Source organism: Salminus brasiliensis, chromosome 14, assembly GCF_030463535.1.
Source record: "Salminus brasiliensis chromosome 14, fSalBra1.hap2, whole genome shotgun sequence".
NCBI lineage: Eukaryota > Metazoa > Chordata > Actinopteri > Characiformes > Bryconidae > Salminus > Salminus brasiliensis.
This window is the reverse complement of record NC_132891.1, coordinates 32238827-32251268: the sequence shown is the minus strand read 5'-3', so window position 1 is coordinate 32251268 and position 12442 is coordinate 32238827. Positions and strand designations below refer to the sequence as shown.

Below are 12442 nucleotides of genomic sequence, written 5' to 3'. Positions count from 1 at the left end.
TCTGGCCAAGCTGGTGTTCTGAAACACTGGGAAAAAAAACGAGAAGGAGGGCGAAATCTGGTGTTTTCGGAGTGTTCTGAAAAAATGTCTGCGCGTGAATGCGTGTCGGGTTTTGCGTAAACCTGTGAAGAACCTTTTACATTCGGCTGTAAGCTCCAGATAACACCGAGCGCAGAATGGCGGCCTGGGCCTGGCGTGAACTACGATACCCAGAGGCACGTGGGACAGTTATGACTAGTGTGTGTTTTGTGTTATTGCATCTTTACTGTTGGCATTGTTTGAACCATGAGCATTTCAAGCAGCTTCATAGTCTATCAAAGCGTACAAACACTCCACTCAACAGGACGCTATGATCCTGTGCTAGAGGCTACAATAAAAGCAGGGAAAGAGGGGGAGAGAGAGAGAGAGGGAGAGAGAGAGATATGAATGTTGCTACAGAATACAGAAGTGTTCACAGAAGGGGCCAGTTAATCTGGCATGGTTGTACCACCGTCCCACATCATCAGGGTCATACACAATGGTTACAGTGTGTGTAAGAATGTATGTGTGTGTGGTGGGGGGTGTTCAACAGAGTCTGAGGCTCTGACATCATCAGTCATTCTGTCATCTGAAAAATGGGCTTTGTGTTAAGTGTCGAATCACATCTTTGACCTTCTCCCAAACGAGAGAGAGAGAGAGAGAGATAGATAGACATACAGAGAGAGAGAGAGAGAGAGAGAGAGAGAGAGAGAGAGAGAGAGAGAGAGAGAGAGAGAGAGAGATAGAAACCCTCTTATGCTGACAAGCTACAGTTTCACCTAAACCACTCTACGATCCTAAGCCAGTCCTAATGTAGTTTAATAGATGAACTGGTTGGTTCCAACTGCTGCCTGTTGCTAACTCTCTCCAGCAGCTCAGGGGAATCCACTTCCACGTTTGCTGGCCCTCAAAACTCAACGCAGGAGGCTCGCTCAGTGCCTTCTTCCTCAATTCCCCACACTCAGCCCTTGTAACTCTGGATCCCAACAGCCCACCTGTCCGTCAAATGGTTTCCATGGCTATGACAACCGCTTCAGCCTTTGCTGGTGCAGAGGGGGCAGAGCTGCACATGCCTGGCCACTCCCCCAGCCCCTCCCCTGTGGAAGGAGTCAGCTGGGCTCGGACAGAGCAGTCGGCGCTGTCGTGGAGACTGTCGCTCGGCACGGCGGTCGCCCCCACCTCCAAGTGATCCCTCTCTTCATCTTCCTCGTCCTCTTCTCCCTCTTGGTTGATGCGGCAGCGGCACACCTCGATTCCGGAGTCGCCAGTCAGGCGGCGCTGCTGGAAGTGCGTTTGGTCCACTTCCAGGTCGCAGACGGCCGAATCCCGCCGCTCCGGCTCCAGAAAGTCTGGGGAAAAGAGCACCGGTCTGGGAGGAGACTGAGGGGGAGGAGACTGAGGGGGAGGAGCAGGAGGGCGGTCCTGTGTTGGCCCCTCCCACTTTGTTGGTGAATTCTGCTGCTCTGAGAGTGCCCCCAGAGGGTCGGTGAGAGGGAATAACAGAGGAGGGAGAGAAGGGGAAGAAGGGGAAGGAGGTGTGATGGGAGAACAGGATGGTGGAGAGGACGGAGGGATGGTGACAGGAGGCTGAGAAGCTGAAGCAACATTTTGGGTCGTATTGCTGGGTGGTTGAAAAAGGCTCGAGTCTGTGGTGTTACTGGTAGGACTGGGGTTAGAAGTGTGACCCATGTTGCTAATATCATTGGCATTGTTAATCTGAGCTGCAATACAGTTTTCCGCGATGGTGCAGACCTGACTAGCACTACTGATGTCAGTGGCGTTACCAGGGTGAGTTGTGTTAGGAGTTTCCTCTGCATTGCTGATCTTGTTGTTGTTAATGGTTTGACTGGTAACTGTTTTAACGGTCCTGTTGCCATTGCAGTCAAGGGAGGCTGAGTCCGACAGTTCCGCCTCCATTACTTCCGCCCTGCACAGCGAGGAGTTGGCTCCCGGTTCGTTGTGGGGCGGAGTAGAAACAGTCTCACCGCGTGTCTCCGCGGCTGCAGTCGAGTGGGCGAATTCGGAAACCGAGCTGATGGGCACTGCTTCGCTGTGGGAAGGCGTTGAGGTGTGGCTAGTGTCAGTTTCGTCTGTGAGCTGGGCGGAGGAGGGGGAGGAGCTACAGGGGGATGATGGACAGCAGGAGTCACATGAGCAGCTGGTGTAGTTGTCAGAACTCTGGGAGGACAACATGTGACTCGGGCCAGGGTGGGCTGAGCCTCGTGGGTAAGCTACCGAGCTGTAGGGTGGGGGTGGGGTGCTGGGCTGGGCTGCTACTTCTTCATAGGATGGCAGTTTGAGTGAGGCAAGGAAACCTGCCAATGGAGAAAGAGTTACATGGTTAATCACTAATACATGGCGAATACATTGGCAAAATGCACCATTTATTCATGCTATAGACGTTTATACTTAAAGAAACTGTACAGTTGTATCCGCTTCAAATTTGTCCTTTCTGAAAAAGCCAAATGACCGAAATTCAGAGTTGCCAGACCACTGCCAGAGTGCAGGGCTAACGGCATATTTGGTGTGGGCTCCCTCGCCCCAGTTGCAATATGTAGAGTATATTTGCTTAAAACTCCTAAAATTGAGAGATGAGAAATTCCTGATCTGCCAGTAATCTTCTGCTGTAATCAAGCATGGACAGCACCTGTAACAGGTACGGAACTTTATGGGATCTGCTAAAAAGTGGCTTCTTATTCTAACTCTCCATTCCACCTTAAATAGTGCAGCAGTTATAGTGTGTACAGTTCAGCAGCAGAAGGTAACTGCTGCATTATTTAAGGTGGAATGGAAAGTTCAGGGAAGAGAAAACTTTAGTTTTAGCACCAACAAAAGCCTCACAGAGACAAATAAAGGATAAGTGAGACAAATGAGGAATGGAAGAGACGGAGCAGATAAAGGAGTGCGTACTTAGGTCCAGCATGGAGGATGGGTAGCTGCAGGCTCCGTGGTAGGCCATCAAGTTGATCTCTCTCTGTCTCTGCTGCTGCTGCACTCTCTGCTTAGCCTGTCTGTGCCGATAAGCACAGCAGCAGCTGAACAGGATCAGCACGCTCCATAACAGCCAAAACCCTGCAACACAGAGAAAATACATGTGTGTATATATATATATATATATATATATATATATATATATAAAAAACAATCAGGAGCATACACACCAGCAGGCTGACGGATGGATAGATAAACGGAACAGGAGCTAGACTGGATTTATGGATTTGTGAAAATAAAAAACCCACCAAGATATGCATGGCAGGGGTAAGTACTGCTAAACTGAATCCGATGCTATGAAATATGAACCGTCTGTACTCACACCACAGCTCGTAGTAGTACGTGCAGCAGCCGGTCTCTCCGCAGCAGTGGCCGGTCTGGCAGAGGTAGCCGCTGGCACTGTTGGCACCGGGGCAGTAGCGGGGACTGCCCAGGAGCGGCAGGGTCCCCGTGCTGTGGTACTCCATACCCTGCAGCAGGGCGTGGCGCCACCGGAACAGCCGCTCCTCCTCTTCCTCCACGACTGCTGCCGTGGCAACACAATCCAAGACCCCCCTTGCTGCCTCCTTAGAATCAGGAAAGCTAGGAAAGTCCGAAAAGGGAATTAGCAAAAAAGCCAATAGTGTTTTCTGCCTTGTGGGGCAGACCTTTAGACACTTGCTTAGACGACTCCTCGGTTGCTAAGGTCTGAAAAGAAAATGATAAAGCTTGTAAATGTTCAGATTCAGCGTACAGCTCCTAATTACAGTTGCTGACATGACTCCGGGCCCTGATTTGCAAATCAGCTGTCAAAAGAAATCTGAGCCATTGCAAAGTTAAGGCGTCCAGACATTTGCATGGCATTGATGATTGCAGACATTGATGATGCTGACTGTTTATAAGTTATGAAAGAAGGTGTAAGGCAGTGGCTGTTATGGATCCCTACTACCTTATTAGTTTTGCATTTTATAGGGAGGGACTATTTAGTTTGATAAGTAGCGCAAAAAACTAGGGATGTCCTGATCTATTTTTTCCCCCACATTTCGATGCTGACTTTTGATCCAATCTTTGTATGTATACAAATAATACAGCCCCACAACAAAAAGGACAGTTAATTATCACTAGTAAACATCAGTAACATCTAGTAGAAAAAGAATGAAGATCTAAGTCATTATTTTCAGACACTTTTACCTGCTGTCTGTTGTTGCTGTGTCACGTTTACACCAAGGCTCTGAGCTAAGCTAAGCTGCAGTAAGCTGAAGTGTTACCCAAACTTTCCTTCCCACCTTGCTGCCTGTCGCTCTTTTTCAAAAACTAACCCTAAACACAAATCATTAGTGAATTTCTTACAGTGAACAGAACAAGAAAAGCTCTATTTAAACTACAACAAACAAGGCTTTTAATTCTAACTGTTCATTCCACCTTAAATAGTGCAGCAGTTAGTGTGTACATTTCAACAGTAGAACGCAAGAGATGCATTATTTAAGGTGGAACGGAAATTTTGAGCAAAGAGAGAAAAGTTAGCCTTGTTTGGGCTGCTAACTGGTAACGTCTCCGCACTTATCCGATATATCCACCATAATATGGTCACAAATGAACCGTGTTCAGGGTAGTTCTTGAGTTCCTCTGCGGCTGCAGCTGAGAGTCATGTCTGTTAATGGCATATAGAGGATGCCAGAGGTCGCCCTGCTACAACAAAACCAAGGATGGCTTTGAAAGCCAATACCTGATCCTTTAGAAATGCCAAGACCGGCTGCGATCCTGAGCCACTGGATCGGATCAGGATATCCCTACTAAAACAATTGAATTCAGACACTTCCACACTGATTAAGTGTAGGTTTCATTACAAAGAGTGTAATCAGTCTTATTTAATTCATAAAGCATATTTTAAGTAAAAATCATGATACTCAGTATGGGACAATATTTGGATAGCAGAATAGACAAAATATTGTGATAAATACTGTAAAAATATGTATTTAAATATCGTGATATAAAATCCTTCCATTTCGCCCAGCTCTACTGGTAACTATCACTTGCTCATCTATATGAGCAGACGTCTTTGGCTTAGTACAGAGACTCACAATTCATTCTAGTTCGGCTGATTACATGAGCTACGATGTTTACTGTAAATTCCTAGTGCATTACGGTAGACTGTATTGCCCTTAAAATCATGCTCGAATTCCACTTTACAATTTAGACACTCAGCCATACTGTGCATTATGATATTCTGAAAAACACTGGCCTCAACTATTCTTGAGAAGATTTTCACAAAGATTCTCCAGTAATTTTAAGAAGGTAAATGAGGCCCATTGTGGTTTGTGTGAGATCAGCAACAGAGGCTGTGTTTACAACTTCTCAAGCAACTACAAATTACAAAATGAGTCATCTGGCCAATATCTATGCTATGTCTCCTAGCTAAATTTTTGAGCACTTAATAATTTCTTGAGTCAACTCCTAGATTTCACGATTCTCTCATGCATCTGAAATCCACAAGCAGATCATCAAGCTGACCGAAACAGATGCAATGGGAACCCCTAAGAAATATTTCTAGTTATACCCCTGGGAATTGTGTACCAATGTTGATGTACACTATTAAAAACATACGATTTTTGAGGAAGGTGCCTTTTCTTGAAGGTTCTTCAAAGCTCCTGAAGAGGTTCCTCCACAGTTTCATACTGAAATCCTCCAAACTCAAGGATCTCATATTTGTAACAGTGCATAGATATTTGCATTTGATAGAATTGCACTGTTTATTTGTACATGGTTGTAAATAAATGAAACAACATTAAACAAAACATATAACGACATATATACCGAGTAGCCCAGCATCGCCCAACCCTTCTGCATATTAAATATGTCATTGAATATTGCTTTGAGGTCCAGTCACATCTAAACTAAATGATATGCTAAGCGTTTATTTATTTACCACCAGGGCCAACACAACCCGTGCATGAGCGAGCAGCTTCACAGTTGGCAAGGTGTTCTTTCCATGAAAGCTGCATCACCACATCATCAAATATTGGATTGGAAAATTATGCCTCTACATATCTGGAATAAAATTTTAAGCAATTTAATGGCTAATATCAGTATGATCCCCATATCAATAGCTAATTAACCCACTGAATTAATAAGGATTTCATGACCGGACAGTTACCTGCAGAAGGATGCAGATCTTTAGAAGTTCTGCCACAGCCATCTGTGCCATCTGTATGGGAAAACAAGAAGAACATCGATCTGTGGCCATTTATGATCAGTTTAACACAGAACACACTAAATGCTGATGCTTGTGGACATTCACAACAGCACTGGTCTGAACGCAGCTCTCTATGGCACACAGCTCAGCAGCGTGTAAAGCTAAGCTAAGCTAAGCTAAGCTAAGCTAAGCTACCGTTACACGACACTGGCACTGAACCTGGCCGGGTTTGCTGGGTCATTTTATGGGTTGGTTACTAGCTAGCTAATATCCAGTCGTTTCGGGTTAGAAATCGCACGACAGCCATTCTAACGCTCCTGGCCCAGAGCCGTTAGCCAGCCAGCTAGCACTAGCTATAGCTAGCTAGCATTAGCAGACCCACAGCAGCGAGGCTGTTGCTCTGCACGGCCGCGAGCCAGCCGCTGGGTCCCGAGCGAGTATCAGCGACTGCTGGCGACAAACGAAGGACAACGACTAATCAACCAACCGTTCCGCCGCCCTCACTCCGGTTCACTCCGGTTCACTCCGGTTCACTCCTGTTCACTCCGTCCTCCGCCGCGACTGGCGAGCCCCACACCGCCGCCTCTCTCCATCTTGTCGACCCTGCGTCGTCTCCCTACGCCATCGCTAACCGGAGCGCCAGCCTGCTGCACACGGCACTGCACGGCGCCCAGCAGAAACCGGAGCCAGACTGAGGCGCCTGTCCGTGAATTTCTGCCACGGTTAACGGTTACCGGTTACCGTTCATACGGGGGAAAGATCCGGATTACATAATCCGCGGAGAGACCGCTGGAGAGACGTCCGTTAAAGCGGACCTCAAGCTGATTGGCTCGGGCCGCGCAGCGTGTCGACCAATCAGAGCGCAACAAGCGGTAGCCTGCATCCCTCATAGCAACAACAGTGAGAGGATGGGGAGAAAGACTAATGGGGCTTTTACAGCTGGCTCAGTGTTTACAGGTATAAACGACACGACGTGAAACTTTCTAGCTGTTAGATGATCAAATATGTCCTTAAAGATTGACTTAAAGAATATGTGGGTCTAGATACTAACTATACTATACTAATTTACCTCTACTGTAGTCAAAGTCAAAGTCAGCCTGATTGTCAAAACTGCAGTATGTGCAGGACATAACCACAGGATTACGTTACTCTCAGACCCAATGTGCAATAATATTCATCAATATTTAAATAAACATTAAATAACAAAGTGATCGTATAAATAATAGACAGAGGTCCCTGCCATTAAAGGTGAAGGTAAACGTATTTGTCACTGTACAGCGAAATGTGTCCTCTGCATTTAACCCATCTGTGGTAGTGAACACACACACACACACACACACACACACACACACACACTAGTGAACTAGGGGCAGTGAGTACACACACACCCAGAGCGGTGGGCAGCCAACTCGAGCGCCCGGGGAGCAGAGAGGGTAAAGGGCCTTGCTCAAGGGCCCAACACTGGCAGCTTGCCAAACCCAGGAATCGAACCCACAACCCTGTTATCAATACTTATAAAGTGTATGAATAAAGTATATGTATAGAGGTCCCTGATAAGACATAAAAAGTAAAGTGAAATATGCAGCAGATTAAGAATCTGGGTATGGCCAGTGCAAATATAAACAGTAGTGCAAATTGTAGCTCATAGAGTGTTAATACTGAGTGAGCTCAGTATTGAGTTTGTACGTTAAGGGGTGAAAGGGGAAGGGGAGGCAAGGCAGGGAGTGAGTCGAGCATCCTGACTGCCTGGTGGACAGAGCCGTCTCTCACTCTGCAGTCTCCTGCCTGAAGAGGCTGTGTAGCGTGTGGATAGTGTTCCCCGCCATGCAGAGGGCTTTCTGTGTGAGGCGGGTGCTGTTTATGTGATGGAGGGAGGGGAAAAAAAGAGGTGCAGATAAGCTTTGAAGTAGTGTAGCACTATTAGACATTACTGAAAGTTCCTGTCTGAAGCGAGGCGTCTTAGCCTAAAATACCACCAACCAAACAACTCAATTTCTACTAGCTAATAAAACCTAAATCTCAAGATCTCTCTAATGCAGTTTCTCATTTCAGATATCAAGTTGCAACATTTTCACTAGTAATAACATCAGATATACAGATCCAGTGCTAGCCATGAAGACATTCTGACTAGTCATCTTATCAGGACAGCAAATGCTGATGTAGTGTTGACTAGTCATATGTTTTTACACACTGTTTTGTAACTGTAATTACACTTTTAAAGATAACATCAGCTACAAAAATATATCTAAGAAATAATAATCATAATCATCATTATTATAATTATTTGTAGATTGTCGCATGTAGTACAACAAGAAGCAATCCTCGATGTGTGCCCCCCCCCCCCCCCCGGAGCACTTTTGGTAGGTACTCACCACTACATACTAGGAACATCCCACAAGACCAGCCTGATGCTTTGTGGATGTTATGATCCAGTCAGATCCAGTCTGATGTCTAGCCTTGATCCTTAACAAAGCCCCTTTGTGTCCTGCTTTTAACACACCATCACATTCAACAACTGACTGTTCACTTGCCCCCTTAACATGTAGATGCCACCCTTTGAAAAAGTGCCACTTTTACATCAGTGGTTTTAATGTTATGGCTGATTTGCAATCTTTAGCGTCCAAACTGTGTACTGAGAGAGTTTCCAGTTAGTGTAGAAAACACATATATCTGAGTTCTGCATTTTCAGCCATTCATACCCAGCCCCAGAGACACAATTTATTTATTTATTTTTTATTGACTCTAATATTGCTCAGGCCTGAGGATATGCAATGATGATTTTACAAAAAAAACCTCCCCAACAAACAAATTATATTATTATTTAATATAAAAGTTTTATAAAACCCCCAGACCGAAAAAAAAAATAAATCAGAAAAATGGCCACATCCATCATTTCTTTTCTAATATTTGGTTATGTGCCCCCTCGCCTTAATAACAGCGCCAGTCCTGTCAGGTAAGGATTACAGAAGTCTCTTGAGATTGCTGGAGGGACTGTCCAGTTTTGTTCACGCTTCCACTAACTGCATGCTTTAAGTCCAAGCAGAAGACAACACTCAAACAGGCCTAAATCTTATACACAGTATATATTTATAGATATTTTTTAGCGTCAACACTGCATATTTTATTTTTGACAGAATGTGAAAGTTTATTTTAACATTGTGTTGTTTCATGATGAACTGATCATCATCACATATTTTACTTTCATCAGTTGCCATTTTGGAGACACAAGAATTTATGGAGAGGTATAATGTCTGTTGTTTAAGGTGCTAATGTGAACATGAGCTGTGAATATGTCCAGAGATTTAGATGTGAATGTCAGCAGACATCAATTTATAATAACAATAATAATGCTATAATAATAATAATTATTATTTATGATTATTAATATGTCCCCAGAGGATATTGTGAATATAACAAATATTTCTAAATGAAATATAAACTGCATTTAATAAGCCCTTAAAACACAGAGGAATCATATATATATAAAAAATTCTCAGTAACTTACCTGTATTAACACTTCAACACTCAGCATTGTTTTTTATTTATTGTTTTATATTTCCCAGTGTTTTTGGAGACTCCTGCATTTACACTGCAAAGGCATGAGGCTCTAACACGCCTCAGATCAGACCACCTCCTTTGACCACATTGGCGGTTTCATGTGGCTTGATCTTATCCAGATGTAGGTTAATCCTGATTCCTCAAGACACCTGAAGTGACCAGGTGTAAGTGGGGTTTAAGTTCGATCACAAGAAAAATTTACAAGTTGGTCATTGTTTACAAACTGAATCAGATCAGATCAGATCAGATCAGATAACGCTGGCCCTTTTCATCAGACTTTAATCAAGGTCTCCCATAACTGTGTCGATTAAGCACCATCATCATTCCAGGTTATTCCACGACAGTTCCCTTAGGCCCAGCTGGAGTTAAGAAATGCCATGGGAATCTAATGAAACAGCAGTGAAAATGAAACGTGCAGCTTCTTCTCTTGGGCAGAAGTTGTGGTTTTGTGATTCACATGGGTCTCACTAATGAAACCACTGCTGAGCTTCCAGTTCCTTAAAGCTTGTACATCACAAGCTTGCATAAAGCATCATCTTTTGAGGAAGGTCTAGAGCCTTTAAACACTTTGTGACTGCTTGGAAGAACGACAGGATCTCTGAAGGCTTCAGACACTCAAACACAACTGCAATCAAATGGGTAAGAACATTTAAATGGGCTTAATTAATAAAAATAATATTGTAATAACACTTTCGGCCCATCAGCGGTCCATAGGCTGTTTGTGATATCTGATCTGATATGAAGCTTAGGACCATGTACCTTTTCAGATGTAAACAGTGAGGGATGGGGTTCACCACAATGTCAGTAGTTAGCTATAAATAAAGTATGAAGGCCCACTTTACAGAAAACAGTTACTCAGATATGTAATTTAGCGATCTAGACAAATCTACAAGACTACAAGACAAGATCTAAAAGATTTTCTTGGCGGTCATACCGTCTTCCCTGACAGCAACAACTTTAGTTCATCTGAACAAGATGAAGCTCCATCTTCTCAATCTTCAAAACCATGAGGAAAACTGGATAAAGTTCAAATCAGAGAAATTAAAAATCATCAAATCATAAATTTTTTTCATCTCCTATTTTTGATTGGAGCATGAAATCAAAGGTCAAAACTACTGTTATTCGCTTTATGGCATTATATTCATGAATGAATAACAGAATAATGAAAAATATGAAGGATACACTGATTGCAAAACCTCATAACTGAGTCAATGTGGCTTTTCGAGGCATTAAACGCAACAGCGTCCAATTTCATTGACCACCACCACTCAGACTGGGACTGGGACTGTTCACCAAACCACTCTGAATGACTCAGAGAACATCTTAACCGTTTAATTATGCGCATGAATTATAAATATGTATATTAATTGCATGTTTCACAAACCTTTCTCTGCTTTCCAGAAAACACCACAGAGGCCAGACTTGACCTTGACCTTTATAAATATGAATATGAATTTGAATACACTGAATTGTCTGAAGCGTGCATCAGTGCATCTTTGGCCGAAGCTTTCGTCGCGGCTCCCGTAGTCTTTGCTGTCGTGGTCGTCCTCAGTCTCCTTGGAAACACGCTGGTCCTGGTGATCCTTGGACTTTATGAGACCCTCAAATCAACGGCCAACATCTTCATCCTGAACTTGGCCGTGTCCGACCTGATCTTCACTCTCGGCCTTCCATTCTGGTCCAGTTCCTACGTGTGGGGCTGGACGTTTGGTGAGGTCATGTGTAAAGGTATGAACTTTGTCTCCTCTGCTGGTTTTTACAGCAGCACAGTGTTCCTGATGCTGTTGACCATACAGCACTACATAGCAGTGGTCCACCCTCAGTCGCAGTGGAACAGAATGAAGCCGCTTGCCGTTATTCCCATTTTCGCTTGGGTGGTGAGCTTCACGGCAGCATCACCAGATTTCCTGCACTGTGAGGTTGTGGCCTCAATCTCTGAGAACTCCACCGAAGTCTACTGTGCGCATAACAGCGTTGAAGCGCTCCTTGCTGGGACATACAGGAAAAACCTTTTTTTTGTGGTTACTTTTTTGATCGTGGGTTTTTGCTGCGTAAGAATTCTTCAGGCCAACCGCAGGTTCAGAGGAAACGATGACCACACTGACCTACGAGGGACACAAAAGGAAACCAAGAGTCTCGTCTTCTGCATTGCGCTGGTGTTCTTCGTCTTTTGGGCTCCGTATAACATTGTGATATTTCTGCAGTCCTTACACATAGAGCCCTTTACAACATGTGAGGTTTTCATTCAGCTTGACTCTGCGTTTTTTGTGTGCCGCTTGCTTGCTTACTCACACTGCTGTCTCAATCCAGTGATTTATGTCTTAGTTGTTAAGACATCCCGGAATCATTTGAGGGCCTTTCAACGGAAGATATTCCAGCAGCAAGACGACGCAGATTATGAATTTTAGAAAAGCATTAAAATGTATCTTTTATAAAAATAAAACAGCAAGAATTCCTAAAACAGACTGACCAGGAGCCTGAATACATGAAATCAGATTCAAACTTGGCCTAAACTTCACATTTTACCAACTAGGATATCTGCCATGGCAGAACATCTACGGGCTAGAGAGCAGGATACAAGTCCAGTGGTTCTAGTGGTCATTCCACTGGTGAAAGGGAAATTGACATGGGGTTATTTTTGGCCCTTATTGAAGTCCCACAGCATCAACATTGAAGGGCTGCAACTTCACTTTCAAAGCGATT

At 44.2% G+C, this 12442-nt stretch overlaps 2 protein-coding genes across 2 annotated transcripts; one reads left to right on the top strand and one right to left on the bottom strand.

Annotated features, from left to right (window-relative positions):
- Positions 1-244: 244 nt before the first annotated feature.
- On the bottom strand, positions 245-6999 carry LOC140576629 (uncharacterized). The gene is made up of 5 exons (XM_072696127.1): positions 6669-6999; positions 6143-6193; positions 3332-3591; positions 2929-3090; positions 245-2333 (listed from the first exon to the last, which is right to left on the bottom strand). Exons 3-5 carry the CDS (start codon positions 3474-3476, stop codon positions 1021-1023), a joined length of 1620 nt encoding a protein of 539 aa, XP_072552228.1. The 5' UTR covers positions 3477-3591; positions 6143-6193; positions 6669-6999; the 3' UTR covers positions 245-1020.
- Positions 7000-9094: 2095 nt separating this feature from the next.
- On the top strand, positions 9095-12147 carry LOC140577473 (chemokine XC receptor 1-like). Its single transcript, XM_072697463.1, has 2 exons — positions 9095-9134; positions 11141-12147. Exons 1-2 carry the CDS (start codon positions 9095-9097, stop codon positions 12145-12147), a joined length of 1047 nt encoding a protein of 348 aa, XP_072553564.1.
- Positions 12148-12442: the final 295 nt, after the last annotated feature.